The sequence below is a fragment of the Cryptotermes secundus genome, unplaced genomic scaffold (genome assembly GCF_002891405.2).
Source record: "Cryptotermes secundus unplaced genomic scaffold, Csec_1.0 scaffold401, whole genome shotgun sequence".
Taxonomy (NCBI): Eukaryota; Metazoa; Arthropoda; class Insecta; order Blattodea; family Kalotermitidae; genus Cryptotermes; species Cryptotermes secundus.
In genome coordinates, this window is record NW_019731223.1 from 1535742 (window position 1) to 1557975 (window position 22234).

The window sequence follows — 22234 nt, forward strand, 5'->3', positions numbered from 1 at the left end:
CCAAAAACTCAACCACAGCACACTGTTTATTACATACTGACAGCATCTTCTAAGACTGCATTATTTTCAATTGTAATCCAGATATTTTTAGTGGCAGAATTATGACTCTACACAAAATGGTGCAGGAAAAGTCTAAGCAAATGAATGGAGTTTAGTTCACATTACTGTACGAGTATTTTAAAGAAAAAATGAAGGTTTTACTTTTCAGCATGCCATCATACATTATTAAAGTCAATGACAGTAACAATTATAACAATGAATAATAATTAAACAGTTCTTTCCCCTAAGGCAGGAAGTGTGCTTACAGAGGTGATATATGTATGTAGTGTGGGGGAGAAAACAGCCAGCTTGAGCCCACACTGCCCACATTGATTTATTCCCTGACATCATCTTAACTGGACTGGAAGACTTCTACAAACACTGAGCCCCCGGGACCATTAGAAAGGAAGCTGGGTGGGTCCCAGAGATAGTCTGGACACTACAGAGAAGACAAGAATCACTTGCCTCTCCTGGCAACTGAACCTCAATTCCACAGCTATCTAGCCTGCAACCTGTTGATAAATGACTGAGCTATCTCAGCTTCCAAACCAACCTGGATCAACTTAGTTGTTTTTATTGTTTAAATGTTTACACTTATTGCATGAAGTAAATTTATTTGAAACCAACCTGCTATGTAGTAATACATTTACTAAATGCAGTAAATGCAAACAGTTCAAAGCTATAGTTCCAACATTATAAATGTAACTACAGGGAGATCAAAAAGTCATGCAAATCACACTAAACAATTATATTTAACTGGTTTAATGCACAAACTACAAGACATACAGCACTTTCTACTAATGTTTATAACCTTATATCTTAGAAATGCAAAATCAAATCATGTCTTTACAACATATGCTCAAAATGGCTTCCCCATTCAGCAATGCATGCGTGAACTCTTTTTACCATGTTTGAGGCCACTTTGTGGAGCACCTGTAAACTGATGCTGTTAATCGCCGTCATAGTGTTCTTCTTGAGGTCATCCAGTGTATGCTGATTGTTTTTATAGACAATTCCTTTGAGGTACCCCAAAGGAAAAAAATCTGCAGGTGACAAATTGGAGGAACGTGGGGGGCACAATCCTTTAGAAATGGGGCGGTCACGGAAAAACTCGCACAAGAACTGCATGGCTTCATTAGAAGTGTGACATGTGGCACCATCTTGCTGCAACCAACACTCACGTTCATCAACTTCAAGAAGCACAATAAACTGTGTAATGATGTCTTGGTATACTGGACTGTTCACTGTTGTTTCAAAGAAAATTGGGCCCACTATTTGACGTGGTACAGCACACAAAACTCCAATTTTCTGATAATGCAAGGGCTTTCCATGTAACATATGTGGATTTTCAGATGACCAAATCCTATTGTTTTGACTGTTCATGTAGCCACTAAGGTGAAACCACGCTTCGTCAGTGAAGAAAACCCGATCAAAATAATGTTCCACAATGAAAAATTGTTACTCATGGGAAAACGACATGTCTGTCACGCAATGAACAAAGCTACACTGCAGACGTCGTATGACCGATACATGATAGATGGAGTTTCTACTCATTGTTAGTACTCCTATAGCACCATCTAGCGGTAGGAGATATAATTAATTACATTAACTGCAATACAATTTATAACAAGTTTTAGTCTGATGTGCGCAACTTTTTGATCTCCCTGTAGTTGGATGTAGTTACCACTTTAAAACTTAACTTCATTTCTCGTTTGCAGTCAAAATTCTAACTAATTAAATCTGTCATTAAGTAAAATGGTTCAAAAATTTCCAATGAAACTGAATGCCAACTGGTGAAGGCTTATTTATAGCAAGAACAAAGCATGTGCTTCAGGAATATGGTAACTACTCATATTATCTACCATTAAAGTGAGTGGCAGTCTACATTTGTGATTTATGTTCCTCCTCCATTTTATGTTACTCATGAGGCCATAGTTCAATTTGCATTATTTCAGACTTCACATGCAGCATGACAATGAATCTTATCTAAATCTGAGTTCATTACAAAAGAGTCACAACAAATATAATAGCTACTTTAAAGGTCAACTATGAGAAAAACAGGCAATAAAAAGTTCTCTGTTACATTTCCACTTTAAGCAATTATCCACAGTACAGTATCTGTGAAAAGTTTCTTCCTTATGTTACACTAGTACAGTTAATTGCAAATCTCCATGACTAAGGGCATTAATGTGGAACAGAACAGAAACACAAATTCATAATTCTATCAACCTATGATAGGAACTAATGTAAAATACAAATTAAAATGGCTCCACCAGAATAAATAATGGCTGACTCAAGAAAAACAATGAGTAGTTAACAGCTCCTAGCTAACTAAGCCCTGTTCCTTCATTCATATAGGTGGGGTGCTTCTTGCAGTTTCAGGTGCTGCAGTCTTAAACAGTTGATACTGTGACGTGTCGCGCTATGGACACTATTCCCCCCCTCCCCCCAGCGGCGGTGACGTGCCGGGCGGAGCCGAAGCGAGCCAAGTCCCAGCACACTGGTCGCTATGCAATGTGGGTAAACAGTGGTTGCGAGAGACAACTCCCGACAGCGTTACCAGTAACACCGGTAACCACGGTGCCAAACAACAATGGTGCCTGTTACGTGGCTGTTTTCTGCGTTGTCTCGAACGAGGCTAGATACGGAGCAGCAAAGACTAGTCATAGTTAGTTCGAAGTTCTCAAGTTATGAGTTACGAATCAGCCAGGCAGTCAACCAGCATTTGCAGTGTAGTATTTGTGATACTGCCGATGGCAGTAAAAGTCAGATTGTAATTTGTGTGACTGTAAGAGTGAATGTGAAATAAAATTCGCTATATCAAATATGGCGTGAAATTATTTGTCGCGTTATACACTCAACACGTGAGTGGAGGTGGAAAAAAGGGTACACCAGGGCATAAAACTATTGCATGTATAATTATGCCTATTTTTTGAGTACTCATGCTACACAAAGGGGAAATGTGTGGGTCAAACGCACGACTCCTTACTCATATGACAAATGGAAGGAAAGTTGGTCCTGTGTCTTCACACCTTAACAAGCATATATGATGTGCAGGCACAGAGCTGCAAGCATTCTAAACATAGGAACCTGAGAGATACCAAACAGGTTGGTCTACAGGTGATGTTCAAGACATATTCTGGACATCCTGGCCTGAATGTGGCTATAGCCACTCCTTTAAAAATACCTTCAAATTCATAACTTGTTCATCGTCCTACCATTCAACGCCATATAGTTTTGATACTGAAAGCAAAGTTAAATAACCCTGACCCTAATTAAAGGGAAACAGATATGTGTGATAAGTTCAAGGTGCTACTGCTTTATTGCTGGTACACACTGGATGGGAGGGCGGCAGACTCCAGCATTGGTCAAGATATGGTGGTAGATAGAAAACAATCTTCATCCCTCATCATCCAGCCATCAGCCAGCCACTTTACTGACTGATGTCCTGGCTCATTTGAATTATTTTAAAAGAACTCCTTCTGCCATAAGTTTAGTCAAGGATACACACTATACAGAGTGAACTGAGCTTAAGTGAAATGCAGTATTAAAGAACTTCCTAATTCTTGTTTCTTGAAATGTTTCATATTGCAAAACTTGACTAAAATGTCAGAGATACTGTTAGAAAAAAAATCTTTAAAATTTACTGTGTACCTCAAAAACATTTATCACCCAAGAGACATTACTTAAAGTGTGCATGCGCTCGAGCACACATGTACGCCGAAGGGCACACACAAAATAACAATATTGATAAAAAAGGATATTCTCTAAGGACCTGTAAACAGTTCATATGAAATAAAGTCAATCAAGCCAAATGAATTGGCCAGATTTCTTGTGAGAAGCATCTTAGTATTCAAACTGGGTCAGTCTGAAGGTATTTTGGTATGGATGTGCTACAATGAAAACATAACTGCATTCAAAAGCATGTGAAGGGGAAGGGATGGGGGAATTTTGGTCATGGTAACAGGCTCTTAGAATCAATGTTTTCTGATTTATATAATAATAAGCACATATCATAAGGCACTTACCAACCAAAACATGAAAAATCAACCACAGTCATGTTCATGACATACCTCTGCACAAAATTTCACATGCTGTAATAACTTATGACTCACTGCCAACAACTCAAAAACTACATATATATTTCAAATTTATCACAATTTTGTATCATATATAAATTTACCATAACAAGAACAGCACCTTAGGTGTTAACCTAATAGGCCAATGGCTGGAGAAGTAAGCATAGAAGTTTTAATTACTCGGAAAGTAAAGTAATGAGATATGGAATAGTATAGGAATAACTCATAAAAAATATATTAAAATTTTACCAATTAGTTACGGACATATTTTGGAAACTGGAAAAATATGTTAATTTAAAAGTTACTACGTGCGCAAAGCACAACAGATCATTGAAGGTCGCAGTGTGAGGGCCAGTTTTATGGCTCGCCCCTCATACTCATAATATACGAGTATGCCCATGTTCACATATGAAACAGAAACATGCACATGGGCCAAAGATATTAGTAATATGGCATCAACTGAGACAGATTTTTAAGCACAAAAGGAAAAGCCATAGAGGAAGAATAAGAAATGAAGATAAAACTTAATGGTAAATAAGCGGCCTCCGTAGTCTAGAGGTAACGTTCCCACCTCATGACTCGTAGTACGCGGGTTCAAATACCCGGCGGAGGTCGTCGAATTTTTGAGGGCAGAAAAATTCAGGGAACAAGTCCTCCGGGAGGGACTTTAAGCCGTGGGTCCCGTGTCGTAGCTTTACGGCATGTAAAAGAACCTCATATCTCCAAAGGAGGTCACTGAGTCAAATTAACGGACATTTCCCGCCCAACAGCAGTCTCTAATACCTCTGGTAGATAGGGGAAGCATTATAGATACCTCTCAGCTAGTAGAGCCGGTCTCACTGGCTGGGCGGGACTGATGGTAAGCACCAGTACCGGTAGGATATAGAGACTGGTAGAAATCATAGAGGGAAGCACAATGGACCAATACAGGTCTCAGTGCATGGGGAAACCCACCCTCTCCAATAACTAACTAACTAACTAACTAACTAACTAACTAATGGTAAGTATCTAGGAAAATAATTAAGAAGGTAAATACAGAATTGCCCCTGTGCCTAAGCACCACAACAAATACACTTGAGGGAATGGAGGTATACCTCCTTGCATTCTTAACCTCAGCACTAAGTGGAGGTAAGCAGTCAGCTTCTCACTCTGACCACTTCACCCCCTGGGACTAAGCCCCAGTAGCCACTGGATGAGCTGAATGGGACCCAGAGCCAATCTGGAAGCTGTGGGTGAGGAAGAGGAAAATCTCAGCCTTATCAGAAATTGAACTCCCATTTTCCAAGCACCCAGCCAGAGCCTAATCATTATACTGACTGCAACTTTGCTCCAAAAAATAGATAAGTAGCAGAAAAGGTGTTATGGGCATGCTGTAAGAATGAATGAAAAATTCCAAAGTTTTCAAACATTAAATTATAAACAAAATGTCCAAGAGGAAGATCATGACTATCACAGGGCCAACAGGTTAAGAAAGATGTCATACAGCATAAAGAAAGACCATGAGAGGAAACCGAAGAGGAGCTTTGCAAAAATAGCAAATCAGAATAATGAAACCAGAGGATTAAACAACATAGAGATTTTCACTGTAAAGGCAGTGAAGAGGCTTGGTTGTGAGACCCAAATAAATGCAAAAATTGTAAAGCACAAAGACAATTTTGCTTTAGCTCAATAAATTCAAGTAAACAGCACTGACCAGATGGTGATGCTTCTTTCCTGAGTATTTTCTTAAGCATCAATTATAGTAATTAATGATGAAAATTTTCAGTCAATTTTTGAAGGTCATATAATTAACAGAAGGCATTGGCATTATCTCCACAAAGCAAGTACTAATCTTTTGTTGTACCAAAAGTTCCCTGACTGTTAATGCTGTAACTTCCTCGGTGAAACAATATGAGAGGGGAGGCCAAGGTCACACTTCCACAAGCCTACCGCATCAGTCCACCACATGATACTGCATTGTGAACACAAATTGTTTTTACACGAGTGCTTTTTTGACTCTGTGTTCTGTTTTGTCTGTGATGGATGGCAAAATTGAACAACGTGTCTGCATCAAGCTCAGTAAATCTGCTACCGAAACCCCTGAATCGCTTCGTGACGCTTTCGGAGAGCATTCTTTAAGCCCAATAGCAGTTTTCCATGGAATTCTTGTTTCAAGGCCATTTGAGTGTCAGTTGAAGATAACGAACGTTTAGCGTGAACAGACACCAGCATAATGACAGAAATGTTGAAAAAATTCGAGAACTCATCCACAAAGACAATCACTGAACAATCCACGAGCTCACAGACACCACTGGGAACAGTTATAGAGTTTGCAAGATCTTAACAGAAAATCAAAACATGCTGCAAAGTTTGTTCCCCAACTCTTGACAAATGATCAAAAGTGTAAACATGTGTCTTGAGCTGTGAGAGAAGGCTAACAAGGACCCGACTTTTATCTCTAGGATCATAGCAGGTGACAAAAGTTGGATTTACGGTTATGATTCAGAAACAAAGCAACAATCATTGCAGTGCAAGAGCCCACAATCACCAAGAGCAAAAAAAAGCACAGCAGGTCCATAGTTAAAAAAAAGAGTATATTCACGATTTCTTTCGACATGAAGGCAATCATTCAACATGAATTTGTTCCTCCTAACACTATAGTCAACCCTGACTTTTACTGTGATGTTTTGAGACACTTAGAGAAAATGTGAGACAAAAAAGACCAGAACTTTGGCACAACCTCAACTGGCTCTTTCATCATGACAATGTGCCTGCCCAACTGTCCCTGACAACCAGAGTTTGTGACTAACAACAACATGGTTATCATTTCCAATTCTCCCTACTTGCTGCAATTAGCTCCCTGTGATTTTCTTTTGTTTTTGTTTCCCAAATTGAAAATGATGTTGAAGGAACAATGTTTCAAAACAGTGTGTTGGGAATTGAGACTACTTTCCCCTTTAATTCCTTAACTTATGATAGATGACTGCATATGCATTTGCTCTACTAGTTGTTGCGTGTTATTTGCCGAGCCAGTAAACACTTCCCCGCTGTGACGTAACAGTAGAGGAGCTGCTGGAGGCGACATTTCCCACTTGTCTGATGTGAAGTATAATAAGCAGGGCTGAGGACCGAGCGGTGGCAGTGGTGTTGACAGTAGCCAGTGGTCAGCCAGCACAGACAGTTCAACATTCTAGTGAGATTAGTTAACACGAAAGGACCGACTGTGAAACGACTTGTTCAACATTTTGTGTAATAGTTACGCTGAATTGTAGTTAAAGCGTTAAGTAATAAAGTGACATCACAAGAATACCCCTCGAGGTCTTATTTCACGACAGAGTATCTGAAATCCAAAAGGAACTGAAAGCAGTACTCGAAAGCATTAAGGAAAATGATTTCCACGGTGCTTTTGAAACATGGAAAAATTATGGGGTCGATGTATACATTCCCAATGAGACCTTTTGAAGGAGACGGCAGCCAAAATTGAATAAGTTAAGAATTTCTCTTTTGACCTAGTCTGGGGAGTTTTTGAGAGCACCTCGTAAGTTTTAAATTATGTGGGACTAAAATGTACAAGCTCCCAGCAGATAAAAAGTGTACCCACTGAAATGGGACACTGACATTATTTTTTTTCCACACACACATTTACTCTGTTGATAAATATCAATATTACATAATTAAAAACAGCTTGAAAATTAATCATTTCAAGGAATATCTCAGCTACATAAAATTAACTGTATCACACGTCTTGTGTTTGTTTTCTCATGATTAAATTATTGTGATTATTTGTACACTAAACAGTTCCACATCACATGATTCTAGGGTTCACATAATTGAAATGTTCTACCAATGTTCTACAAACATTTGGCCTTGAATAATTTATCCCTTATATTTTTGTAAGATTCCACTTTATAGCTTCATGTTTACCAGAACACAATACCACACAAAACAATTTACACATTAATTAGCCTGTCAAAATGCAATCTTTACACTGCTCAATTCCAGACATTAGTCTGGTCACAGGTTTAATCAGTTTGTAAAGCTTCACAGAATCACTCTCATGGCCTATTTTTCTACGATAAAAATTACAAAAAGTAATATTAGGTAGTTTTGAAGAGGACCTACAGTTCCCCCCCCCCTTTCCTAACGTTAAAACTAGCAATATTTCGTTAAGGTACACAAGAAGAACATATTAAACAGAACCTAAGTACTGTTTTGAAGTTTTGGCTTAAGTAGCGGCAACTGATTAACTAATATCTAAACATGGATTATACTCAGTGATTTACCTCGTGTTCACCTGAAGCAGCACTTTTTTCAGATTTGTGTGAATTCGTATCTTCACAGTTTTCTTCGCCCTTTTCACCGTTCATATCTACTTCGTTATCCTCATTAGTCACAGGTGTCTGCAGGTACAGAACGTCTGGAAGGCTGCTTTTAATAATGATGTTGTTTGCTTTAAAATATTTGTCAGCCTCGTTATCAACTACCAGGAGCTTCGTTTGGTTTGGTATTGCCTTTATCCTCTGTACGACCTGCTTGTGATTTTCGTTAGAGATATTAACACCATTTACTTCAATAATCCTGTCGCCCTGTTTCAAACCTGCAGCCTCAGCTGGTGATCCATCATCAACCTTGCCAATATACTGCCCCGGTTTACCCTTTTCCGCGTGTAAATTAAATCCATAGCCATCAAAATGCTTCCATTGAATAATATGACAAAGTCTTGCAACAGGTGTGCTTGAAGACAGCGACCCGTTAGACATTTTACACCAATCTACCAAACGTTTATACTATTTTTTAACACCTACGCCTCTAACAAACAGTCGCAACCAAATTCCTAACCAACATGGCGTGGCTCACATGACACTTGAAGGTTACTCTTGCCAACACCATGACAATAAATTTCTTACTGGAATTGAGGTTCTCAGTGGTGGTAATGAAAATTTCTGTCTTCTTGAATATAAAGCCGTATTGTCAATTCACTGTGAACTGATAATTTGAAACACGTCGCTCCATCTTCAGGATTTAACGAGAAGCTTTGCTTGCTGCGTATTTCATATAAGTTTCTTGCTAGGTTTAATCTCCAACTTTGTAGATGGAGGATCAATGTTCCTCCGAAATATCGGTTAGCTTTTAATAAACTTCACTGGAGTTATGCCGCAAAGATAGAACTCTTTATAAACTACTTCTCATGAATTTATTGCTTCTACTTTTACATTCATACCTGTTACATATTGAGGCGATCTGTAAAATTTGACCCCGACACTTCGTTATTTCGTACACACTTGAGTGGTATTAAGCCACTTAGTGATCCGTAAACCATATTCGAAGTTAGAAAAAGTAGAATTTTTGTGATTTATTATTTCATGTGACAGATTATTTCTATTTTACTTTCATCTCCATTGAGTTTATTTCTCATAACGATGGAACGCATTCTCACCTCCGAGCTACATCATTGTACTGCTAACGGACTGTAGCATTGACTATATTTGTTGCAGAAATCTAGCGCACGTTGTGCGCAATAGGATTATGGGATTATGCGCCTTAGACTTCCGGCCAACTATTGCCGAGGTAAAGGATGGTGGTGGTATGCCTGCGTTCCGCCCATCATTAGCACGGCAAAGGAGTGCCATTTTTTTTTTATTTGAAAGGGAAAAGAGGATAAACATTGTTTGCTTTGGTTAGGTTTGGTGTTGTAGTTGTTACCGTTAACGAACACCGTACATGGCACAGTTTAAGCGGTTTCTTGTGCTGTGTTCTAGTAAGAACGTATTACATTTTCCTCAAAATCGGAATATGAAGTCGTCTACTTTTCGGGCAGAAAAAATACTGGAAGAGTTGAAAAATAATCCATACTACGAGAAATACTCAAAGAAGATATCAGCATTTCAGAAGTTTGTTGCATATTAGCTTAAGGTCTTAATGGGAATGCATGTCACGGCGGTAGGTTAGGTTAATTGGTATACAAATAAAAATGGAGTTCTCTTTTGTGTGTTACGTAACCAATCACGGAAGAAGACATCATTTTTGTTTGTAAACACAAGTGGGATACAACAGTACAAGATTAATTAGTGTTACCTGGTTTTTTAGTCCCTTATGTGCTGTTGACATGGGTTCTTGACAGTCAAAGCAAGCCGCACCCGAATATTCCATCAAATTCTCCATAAGCATAATCACCAGTACAGGTACAACATGACATGGAAGCCGACGTGCCAAGGGGACCTAGTATGGATTCCACCTCACACTTAACTATTGTAATCTATTGTAAACAATTTTAAGTATTGTAACTGTATTCTCTTATTGTAATTAGCCAGTGTACAGTAACTGACTTGTCCTATATCATGTAACAATGATCTGTAGAGACGAAATAAATAAATAAATAAAGACCCTGTGCTTCACTAATTAACCACTATGCAATGAAGATTTGTGGAGAGTGGTTGTATAGATCCACGTTTTCTTGACCTTGGCACCACAGTTTTTATCAACATTGTTTTATTTTTTATATTCTGTTTTTAGGATTAATTTCAGAAGAGTTAATTTACATGTTACATTTAGCTAAAACTAAAGTAACTTCATGGAGCTGAACCATTCTTGAGAAGCCACCAGTTGTGCAGCTACTCAAGAACTTCCCAGTATTTTATGAAATGCAAAGGTTCATTACCATGTTCACAAGAGCTCTCCACTGGTTTCTATCCTAAACGAGATTCAGTCCATATCGCCCCAGCCTTTCCCTGCCTAAGATCAATTGTAACATTTATCCACCGACCTACGTCTTGGTGTTCCTAGTGGTCTCTTTCCTCCTGGCTTTTGCACCAGTATACTGTATGTATTCCTCTTTGCCCCCATCCATCTTATCCTTGAGTTGGGCATTCAAATTATACTTTGCGAAGAGTACAAGTTATGGAGCTCCTCATTACATATTACATTTATATTTTTAAATGTTTTTAATAATTATCTATATGATACAAAGGATGTTTGAATTTAGAAGTCTAAAATGAAACATGCTTTAATACATTGTGAGAACAATGCCACACTGTAAAGATATTAAGTATTAATGACTCAAATTTGTATGCCACTGCCCTACCGTACCTTCACCTTTAATGTGCAAGGAAGGAACAGCACTATATAACGTGTTCAGCTGGAAAAATAGTATAACGCAGTTTAAGGAACAAGAGAGGAACATTAAATGATATAAATAAGTTATGTACCCCATGTGGAGGCAGGTTGGGGGCATATGGTAGCGTAGTTCATTGGGGCACTAGAAGCTGGAAGAACGTGGGTTTGATTCCCTATGAGGCCATTTGATTTTTCAATTGGCCTAGTGCTTCCTCCTGCAGTGTGGCTCTGGAGTTGACTCGGCATCTAACAGAAATGAGTACCAGGAATCTTTCTGGGGTAATGGGTGGACAGTTTGTAATGCTGTCTGTCTCACCTCCTCCTATGAGCTGATTGTCTAGAAAGTGTGGGAGCCTCGATGTCTCACAACCCTATTGGCCTCCAAGGCCTGTTACAGAGATAGCTTTACTTTTTTTTTTTTATGTGGAGGAGGGTTAGAATACCTCCAACATAGCCCTGTGAGTTGTAGAAGGTGACAAAAAGTGAATTGGGTTACTGGGGGTATGACTGGGCCACCCTATCAGTGGGGGGGTGGGCACGCAGTAGCATAATGGTTGAGGCATTATGCTACAAGTCGGAAGGTCGCGGGCTCAAATACCGATGAGTTCATTGGATTTTTTCAATTGACCTAATCCTTCCAGCTGCACTATGGCCCCGGGGTTCACTCAGCCTCTAACAGAAATGAGTACCAGGAATTAAATAATTTTCCTGGGGAGTAAAGTGCGGCCGGCGCGTAAGGCTGACAACCTTACTGCCATCTTTGAGCCGATTGTCTAGATAATGTGGGACCCTCAACGTCTCACAACCCTATGGGCCTTCATGGCCTGTTACAGGGATAGCTTTACTTTTTTTTACTTACCCTATCAGTGGAGCTAATGACCTTGCTCAGTAAAAACATTATTGTTGCAAAATCCAAAGAAGTGACACCTGGATAAAATCTTGCAAATCCTTTTAAGGAAGGCTATGGCTCAAAAAGGGCTGTTTTTTGCCAATGATGATGAAATAAATTATGTACATGTTATGTATTTTCAAAATATAACTGGGGTTACAGCTAGTATTCTTAAAAAAACAAAATTCAATGATAGGTTTGGAGTTACATTGGAATGGTTTATGTTTGACATAACATACTGATATACATGTACATTACAAATGTATGTTATTGGAGTTATGTTGAATGGTTTATGGTGGATATAACATACTGATGTACAATATAAGATTGGATAATAAGAGCTTTTGTTTGTAACCCAGAAAAGGTTTGTCATTTGTAATCAAATTGATAGACTACTCACCTATAACTTATATCTGTTTTACAGCACATCTCCAGAAGAATTTAAGATTAGGATGAAAGAACATCATGAGAAGAAATCCACAAAAAAGGGAATATCTGGTGAGGAAAGAAGGTTTTCATCTTTATCAAATCCTAAAGAAGACATCACAAAACTTCCATCTTCCACATTTACAAAGCAAAAGGTAAGACCACTTGGCTCAACGAAGTAAATTGTAAGAAACATTTAAGGTAGTTGTTGGAAATTATCATCATTGTTGTCTTCAGTGTCATCATCCATTATTAAAGCACAATATGAACAGAGTGTTATGGAAGGAGGATATATGGATATTCATCTTGCTCATTTTGTATACAGAGGGTGTACAGTGTATTGTTTGCTTATTCCTGAAACTAACTTGGCACTCTTCCATCAGACCTGCTATGGTAGTCGATAATTCACAGCCTGTTTGCCTGCTGTAGTGTAACTTACCTTATTTTATAAAAGTGAAGTGGTGATCGGTTTCTAAGCTGCCACACACCATGAAACATTTCTAGAGGCACACTGAGACTTGTGTATGGGAATAGCAGAAATTTCATGCTTAATATTTTCTTCAAGTTCTTCCAAAAAGTGTGGATTGTTCACATACACTTTTTCTTTTGGTGTACCCCACAAATAAAAGTCTCAGAGATTTAAAATAGGTGATCACAGAAGCCACAACCCTCTACTTATGACTCATTCGCCAAAGACTTCATCTAATCCACCCATATATTTGTTTGCAATGTGTGCCATTACAATACCTTGCAAAAAATTCCTGTGTTATTTTTCTTTATTAGTCATTTGGTCAAAGAACGGTAACAGAAACAATGTCCTATAACATTCAGGGTGTATATTATTTTGGGCAAATACATGGGCGCACTTATCCTCTGTACACTACGAGTAATTGCACACCATACCCCCAGCTTTTGATTCATGCTGTTGCAATTCATATACAGCATAAGGATTTGCTGCTCCCAGATATGTTATTTTGATTGTTTGTGTAACCACTTAAACTGAGCCATGCCTTATCAGAATGAAACATGGGTTTTGAGTAAAGAAGCTGGCTGAGTACTGGTTCCTGAAACCACCTGCATTACTGAATTTCTTGTTTGCAATATAGGGGCAGTAGGCTGTGTATGACTCTAGTTTTGTAAGCAGAACTTTAGCAACTTTGTACCAGTGTGATCAGTACTCTCATTCAAACTGTGTTCAAGAGCCAGAAAATGTAACAGCTTCTTAAGTGTGCTTCTGATTAAGTAGTACACATACTACTTTCTCTGCTTCCTGGGAACAATTGACTCATTTTGTCTGTGGCTCATGTAAACACAAGCTGGAACATGTCTGAACGTGCTTGGGCACATGAGTTTACCTGATTCAACACCCCAATGACACACTGTGGCCATTCCAGGAATTAAACGGGCTACTTTTACATAAAGCGGAAAAGCAGTAAGACAAATACCCAAATTATTAAAAAACACACAAAAAACACAATCAGTAATATATTGAAACAATATACCGAGATCAGAAAATATGACAATAGCGGCATATACCAAATGAAATGCTTGGATTGCCAATTGAAATACATTGGTCAAACTGGAAGGACGTTTAAGATTGATACAAGGAGCACATTCAGGCTATTAGGAGCAACTGCAGTAAATCAGGATATTCGAGCCATATATTAGATATGGGACACTTTCACGGCAAAATAGAGGATACTATGGATGTTGTAAGAATTGGTAGCAAAGGTAAACACTTTAATACACTTGAAAGATACCACATCTAGAAAATATACAAAAATAATTTACATATGAATGACGTAGATATAGAAACATACAACCCAATATTTCAAATAATACATGAACTCTACGATAGATAGCGCTAGACACACCATACAGAATAAGGTAGAAACAGGAGCAAAGACATTACATTCAGTATACTGGTAGACCACAATGGGGACAATGACATAGGGAAACACAATGACAAATGTAAGTACACATATCGTATATGATAACATCAAGGTAGCCAAAGCAGCATACACTGGTCATTCTATTACATGTTGTATGTTACAGTGATAACAGCCGAAACATAGCTGGGAAAAAATGAAATTTAACAACTAGCATGAAGTAAAATAACGACATGCACGAGAGAAACACGAGAATCTAATACAGTGCAGTGGTCTCACTCAAGGATAGAATTCACCTGATGATGGCCCAATGAGGCCGAAACATGTTGTGAATATAAATTAGTAAAAATACATGTAAAACCAAGACAGTTTGAGGAGTGTGAACATTCACTTTTAATGTGTACATTTATGTACTACGTAAAGGCCTATGGGCATTTTATTGATTTGAACTGTCATAGTATTAAAATGCATTTTTAGTGAACAACATATTCCTAATGTCTTTCTAAAGTTGTATTATTGACGGATACATTAGTAAAAAATAGGATGATGCCTCAATGCAACAGGATGCTGAAATATATTATAACAGGAATTAAATTGTCTGACCTTGTGTAATAAAAACATTACATTCATGTGTATGATTGTAGAAATTTGTTATAGACTTTAGTTTTCTCTCCTGAATCATCACCCACTTTGACACCATTGTATTTTATTTATGGTTTATTTAACAATACTGTCACTAGCTCAGATGGTGTTGTGTTGAAGCATTATTGTATTACATTTGCGAGGTAGAAGTTAATAATGAATAATGTTAAAAATTGATCTGGCAGTTTATATTGTCAAAAACATGTGTTTAATCTGAACAAAACTGTCCTTACATTACACTCATTCCACCCATAGGCTGCACACCAGCATGCATCAAGACATGTAACAGTCAAGACACGATGTCTGTGACATGACGCAAAGAAAGGGGCACAGTTGAAACGAATGAGATTATGAAAACAACTGCCTGAGTCATGATGCTGACGTCAGCTTCATACTGACCAATCACGAATGAAGCAAGACTGCGTCTTTTGTCTCATGTCTTAATGCTTGTCTTGATGCAAGTTGGTGTGCGGCCGCCCTTACATTACACTGGCTCCACATAATCAAATCCTTCCATATTGCTGATATAGAAAGATAAATGAGTTGGCATATTTGAGTAAAGAAACATTCAACCCAAAGGGATGTATTATGAATGAACAAATTTTTTATAGCCTGTGCTAATTATGATCCTTCATATATATCACCCCTGTATTATTTGGAGAACATTCTTCCATTTGCATTATTTGTCATTTGACTGACAATTGTGAAGCCCATCTTGCATTTCATATAAGAGTGACAAAATCCAACTATCTCATAAATAACAGTCATTTGAGAGTTGATGTGATTTGTGATATAGGGATGTTATATATATTATGTTACAGACACTGAATGATGTGATGAAAATGGAACTAATTGAAGACAAGAATTGTGGAGAAATAAAACAGGTCAGATGTTACTTTGTTTTTTTTTTCATTCAGTAATGTATTTTCTTTACAGTCACCAATTTCTCAAGTTTGTTTTGTTCATGCAATTTAATTACATTTTTTACTAATGGAAGTGAAACAAATTTAATAGCTTGTATTTTAATGTACTTTTATATTTATCTAACAAATCCAAACCTAGTGACAGGTTCTGCAACAAGCTCTAGTACATGGTTCTGTATTGAAAAGTGTTTCCTATACATTAAATTGGACTTTGAAAGACCTAGTCAAATTATAATTGTTTATTGTATTACATTTTAACTTTTCAGATCTGGGAGGAATATCATAAGCAAAAGGAAGTCATTGCAGCAGCAATACCTAGCATTATATATGATACTATACATTCAAGAAGTCAGCAGTTTCCGGTGGTAATCATATTTAATCCTTTTGCCTATAAAATTTTTAGATATACTCATAGTAACGTCTGAAAATACTGTAGTTGTACAATGTGTGTGACCCTCTTCAGATTTTTTAGATGTTTTTCTGCATCTTTTTTTCATAAGTATGAATTTCTGAATAGTTATGATTTTAGGCTCCTACAAACCAATTTATTTCAGGGCCCCACACGTGTGTATTATCTGGTTACATTAGCTTTAAATTTGGATATGAAGCACATTAAATTAAACTCTTGTGAGTGACAGAACAAGTACACATGTTATCATCTAATGTCTTTCTGTGTCTGCTTGTACAGTATATGCAGTAATTTGTCTTGGAGCATAAGTATTATATTCCTATTTTTTTTTTGTACTGTGTCTTGTGATGTGTCCTTCCTTTTTGGTTGCGAGCATTGCTACAACATTACAATGCTCGCAGCCAAAAAGGAAGGACACATCACAAGACACAGTACACAAAAATACAGGAAAAACGATTCCCATAGTGGAAGAACCATACAGTACACGAGTTTGAATTAAGATGCATAAGATGAATAATCTTAACAAGTTTTAGTGTATACAAATTTTATTATAGTTAATGAAGAATGTACATTTTAATAATTTTATGAAAGACACATGATGGCAATCAATGCAATAGCTTAGCGTAAATAAAGCACCTGAGGATGGCACAATGTTGCCAAAACATGTAGTGAAGTGACATGTGAAATTGAGTGCACTACAAGACGGCCATTACATACATATCATGCATATGTTCTGTGTTTTGCAGTTTGTATTTCCCCTTCCACGAGACAAGGGATATGAATACTTCTTATGTCAGTTTTCTGGTCATGAAGCTCATTTTACACCTCTTATTAATTATCAGGTATGCATATGTGATATTCTGACACCAAGTAAAACTTCCACATATACCCAAATGTGAGATGACCCTCATCTTAAATTTGTAAATTTTAAGAAAAAACAAAAGAGTCTTTCCATATTAGATTTGGCAAGCTCTTCCACTTCACTGAAGGTCTGCAGTTTTGTATCTACCTTTTTCAAACTCTCAGATGATTTTATGTGGAATTGGCACACTTTAATTCTTCTTTCAGTTTCTTCTAGTGTCCAACAATATATTTCAGTAATACCAACTTTTTGCACCATATGACAATTGTTTGTTTCTACTGCATGCTTCATGGCCATTAGTTTGAAGTTTGTATTGTAGCTGTAGTGCACACCTTTAGATATCTATGATTCCATAGATTCATGATTGTAGATTGTAGATAATTAATACTGTGGTGTTGACTTGTTTGCTCTCACAAAAATAAATTTTGATGTAACATGTACTCACATTGAAGCTGCAACCTTCAGACTGTTGCAAACACTTTATGCCAGCACAGCATTTTGACAGACTGGAGTTGACATTAAAAACACTCTCTTGACCTTGAACTGAAAGATACAGAATAACACTATGGAACAGCCACATTACTCACTCTACATCTTTACCTGGTAATGTGAAAGCATTGACTCCAGCATGATATTTTCTAATGTCGCAGGTAGTTTTTTATGTAGGGCGTTGATGGAACCATGTGTTGGTCGCTACTTATTGCATTCTCTTTCGAGAGCTTGATGTTGGGCAGTGAAGGGTGAAGTTGGACGTAGCTGCATTCTGCGAAGAGTAAAGGTGGACGCAGCTGCTCTCTGGTGAATCACCTGCTAGCGATTTAGTAGAAGTTGGTGATGATGTTGCCTCACCTTGGTAGTTGTTTGGGTGCCAACCCAGTTGGGGAACATGAGACTATCACCAGGGCCGTTAAGTGGGCTTTGGCTTTAACAAAGACGTTCAACAAAACTGCAACAAATTTATATTACACACACTTTATTTAATGATTTGTATTTACATTTTTGTTACACTTGATTATAAGACTATTTACAGTTCTTTGTCTCCCTTTGTGAAGAAGAAACGTGAGCGAACACATCTTCACCGCTCGGGAACTAGTTAGCATCTCTTCTGGACAAAGAGCTTTATGTATTGACATTCCAGCGTTAGTATGATATATTACCATTTCCGCAAGCTGATTGGCTGTTGGTGGCAAGTACCACTGTAAACTCCCTAGCAACCTACTCCTTGGGGTTACATCACCCATCATAAAAACAAAGAAAGAACTAAATCACGAGTTTCGCAAGAGTCACAAGACATTGAGTCATCCTCTTTTAATACATGGTTCTTGGCAATTTATATTGCGTAGTAATGTACGCAATTCTCCCAAACTCATAATTTAAGTTCTGTAAAAATACAAGAGTTACATAAAAATGAAGGTATGCATAAATTAGGCAAAGTATATTACTAAAAAGGAGTAATCTGTTACACGAAGTGTGTGAAGGGACCCTCGTCTTTTCAGATACCAAGATATGGAGATATGAAGTCATATATTTGGGTAAATATGGGAGTTTGGCATATTATTTATAAAAATTACAATTGCATTTCAAATAAGTTGAAGTTTGATCATTCAGATTTGACTACTGTAATTCTTAGGTACATCAGTTTTGTTTTATTAATTTGAGATATTGTACTCCATCTTATTTGTCTTCAGTGAAGTGAGTGTTAAAAGTGAAGTACTTCTGTATTGCATTAGTGTGTTGGTACCAGTGTTCTAGACTTGTTTTCATGAAGTACCTAGTTTAAAGATGAACCAAATTGTAGCAGACTGGGTTTTCAGTCCATGCAAATCCCAGGATAATGCTTTGAAATAAGCCAGGATATCTCTTTCCAACTCTTGAATGGTTCATCATTCTTGAACATCTCTTCTTATTTTATTATATATTACATTTTGGAAGCTTGGAGTAACTAGCAATATTTAAATTTATGGTATGTTGCAGGCTCATAAGGAAAATGCCCCAGAATGTTTAACTATGACGCATTATATTGACTTGAAAGAGAAAGGATTAGTGCTGATGCATGGGGAGTACAACAAGGATGTTCTTGTAAGTATGCTAGTAATAGGCGTTAATGCTCAGTTTAAAAATTTTCATTGTCCTGTGCTGAATTGGACTTAATGTGACAGTCCATGATGTTCAGTGCCACCTTGCCATTAACATATCAGGAGTGTTTCCAAATGGAGCAGCAACCCCTGCCACAGAAGATGAAGTGGGTGGAACAGTATTTCCCTTTATTTGATTTTTTTTTTTTTTCATTTCAGAGTCAAATTATAAATAGAGTGAAAGTGTTTCATTTAGAAGTACAGTCAACTCTCGATTATCCGGGGGCGGATTAACCGGGCCTACTGAGGCTTTTTTGATGCTTATATGTTGTTTAATATTCATTCACTTTTGTTTCACATGGTGAGTTGTAACACTATTTTCGCACTAGTATGAACCGAGCTCTGCATTCTTTGGTCCCGTTATGCTAACACAATGTTCTAGGGTAGGGGTGAAAGAATGCAAGGATTTGTGGAAAGTTTCAAGGACAGATACACCGCCCCAGTTGGTCTCTTTGTATCGATCTTCAAGTGTGTTAGCAAAATGTCAGGGTGTAAAAGGAAGCGTGTTGTGTTAAGTATTCAACAGAAACTCGTGTGAGCTGGGCTTCGAAATGTTAAGCAGTGACGAAGCTGTAAGTTCAGTGGGGGTGCAGCCAGAAGAGCGGGGAGAAAGTGAGAGTGAGGAAGAGGTGGACAGTGCTGCTAGTAAGAAAATATCAAATGGTGCTGCTCTTAATCATTTGGAATCCTTACTAGACTATCTTGAGAGTGAAGAGAACAGTTTATTAAGTGACAAGCTAATATTACGTAGGCTTCATACGGATTTCCGTAAAAAGGAAAATGCTGCGAAAAAGCAAATGACAATATTATTTTTTTTAAGTGTTACGTGTGAATATTCGTAAAAAATGTTGGATGTTGTTGAACACTGTGATTGAAATAACTAAGTCACACTTCAGTATAATGTAAAAAAAAGTATTAAATAGGCCATGAGATGACATAAAAATGAGGTTGAGTAAATTTAAATACAGGTAGGCCTATAGTATTATGAAGGTACAGTATTACAGTACTACTTTTAATAACATTTGTCTTAACCGGGTTTTCGATTAATCGTGATTTCCACGCGCACCATTATCCCGGATAATCGAGAGTTGACTGTATTTCTTTCACCTATGTTGACTGCATGCACTTCATGGGATTTACATAAACTTCTTTACAGTGATATGCGTGGTATCATCTAGTCACCCAGTAGTACTGATATAATTCATGTGTATATGCTAAAATAAATGATTACTTGAAATATCTTTCTCAGTTTAAGAAACATTTTATCTTACATTAATTTACATTACAGTTTGTGAATTAGTATTATTCACACAGTGAAACCTTGAGGTTATGATGAGGAGAGAAGGGATATGTGCAGTATTTTGTTGGGGAGCGCTCACGGAAAATGATTTAGGTTCTGTTACTAGAGAGTTAACTTATACTGGTGACAATTATCAAGTAACTTGACTGCCTGTGATTTTACTGATTTTACAAGATATTAAACCAGATGGTCATATCTCTAGAAATGCCCAATATCAAATAGCTGATGACATCTGATACACTGAGGCAAGTGACCTCATAGGGTATCATATTCATGTCAACCTTTGAAAATCTGTCGCTTGGTTTCAAAAGTTATTGTTGAACACACTCACCCACAAAATGACATAATCTGTAAGTCATACCTTTGTATCAAATGTGGACAGTTAACAAAAAAAATGTATTTAATATAGCATGACTGAAATGATGGCATTATCTCACTCATGATGAGATGTTGATTAGTTTGGAACCAAACTTTCTGCTTAAGCAGTACAGTATGTGGCTGAAATATTATTTTAGCTCTTGTACTCTTATCATTTCTATAGCTCATCCTATAACTTGTTAATTTTATATTTTATACAGAATGGAACAGAAGCCCAGTGTTTAGCTAATCAACTGCAGCTCTACTATGGACAAGGTAATGCTAAGAGACTGAAGCTTTTAGAACGATTCACCTATACACCACAGGAATTTAAGCATATGGATCTCATAGCTGAACTTGAATGTCTGTCTTTGTAAATAATGCCCAAATGGTTTTTTCATGTCTTTTGTTTGATGGATGAAGGGTAGTTTTCAAACAGTACAGTACTGCTAAATAATTGTTTACATTTACCTCAATACTTAACTATTATGAGATTGAAATAGCTATTTCTGCCAACAGTTAAAGTTTCAAAAGTTTTAAGAGTTACTAGTTAATCTGCAAATAAAGAATGAATCATTGATTTTGGAGTCACAACCATATGATCTGCTGCAAGAACTCCATAGGCATGACTTCTTAATATGTGCTAATTTCCTTAATACTGGCATATATCATCTATACTCTGAATAAGAATGTTGAAGAAGGCTGAAATAGTAACCTTCAGCTCTTGATACTTCTAATGTAATACCCCTTTTCCTTGTCAGTTATGTGTTCACTGTGTAAGTACTGTATAATGTTCGTTTTAACTTCCTCCTTTTTAAATCTAGAAAATTTGGAAAGTTTTTCCCATAGTATGAAGGTGATGCTATTGAATCTGAGAGACTGGTATAGGTTTAACCCTTACACTGCTGTGGTCGACATATGTCGGTCTCTGAAAAACATGGTGTCCTTGCTGCGATCGACAAAACCCATATTGCAAATTTAGAGTTTCAAATCTCAGGTTTCTTTGCACCAGTCTCATTCAAACTTGGTGGGTGCATGTAGTCATGTATTAGGAACATAATGAAGCATCATTCATTTCAATGGTTGCATTCTTCTGCCCTCGAGCTTAAATGTAAAAGGTTGCGTCTGCACAGCGAGGCACGTGCTCTATGGTCATGTGGAGTGAGTATTTCACAGGGCTAATAAAAAATGG

At 37.3% G+C, this 22234-nt stretch overlaps 2 protein-coding genes across 4 annotated transcripts in view; one reads left to right on the top strand and one right to left on the bottom strand.

The window, feature by feature from the left end:
- The window catches only part of LOC111866527 (Na(+)/H(+) exchange regulatory cofactor NHE-RF2), a 21343-nt gene extending 12383 nt beyond the window's left edge, over positions 1 to 8960 (bottom strand). Inside the window, exon 1 of one of the 2 annotated variants that reach the window (XM_023855563.2) lies at positions 8381 to 8960. In XM_023855563.2, coding sequence (XP_023711331.1) covers positions 8381 to 8857 — 477 coding nt within the window. In that variant the 5' untranslated portion in view covers positions 8858 to 8960. Of the gene's footprint in view, positions 1 to 945; positions 1904 to 8380 lie in introns of those variants that run through there. The other variant, XM_033752300.1, reaches the window with a different exon arrangement.
- A 728-nt stretch (positions 8961 to 9688) lies between these two features.
- Positions 9689 to 21991, top strand: LOC111866534 (ATP synthase mitochondrial F1 complex assembly factor 1). Of its 2 annotated transcripts, none has more exons than XM_023855573.2 (7): positions 9689 to 10037; positions 12524 to 12680; positions 15878 to 15940; positions 16246 to 16344; positions 17135 to 17230; positions 19225 to 19329; positions 21264 to 21991. In XM_023855573.2, the coding sequence occupies exons 1-7, from the start codon at positions 10027 to 10029 to the stop codon at positions 21417 to 21419; spliced, it is 687 nt and encodes a 228-aa protein (XP_023711341.1). In that variant the 5' UTR covers positions 9689 to 10026; the 3' UTR covers positions 21420 to 21991. The 2 variants fall into 2 exon arrangements, with proteins under 2 accessions (XP_023711341.1, XP_023711340.1); XM_023855572.2 differs by having other exon boundaries at positions 9689 to 9988.
- Positions 21992 to 22234: the final 243 nt, after the last annotated feature.

Excerpts from the sequence above, each read along its gene's own strand:
- LOC111866534 (XM_023855572.2), top strand. The coding sequence starts at position 9,819 with ATGGCACAGTTTAAGCGGTTTCTTGTGCTGTGTTCTAGTAAGAACGTA. Across the intron at positions 15,941-16,245 it reads ATTGTGGAGAAATAAAACAG|ATCTGGGAGGAATATCATAA; the intron begins GTCAGATGTTAC and ends TTAACTTTTCAG. Across the intron at positions 17,231-19,224 it reads CACCTCTTATTAATTATCAG|GCTCATAAGGAAAATGCCCC; the intron begins GTATGCATATGT and ends GGTATGTTGCAG.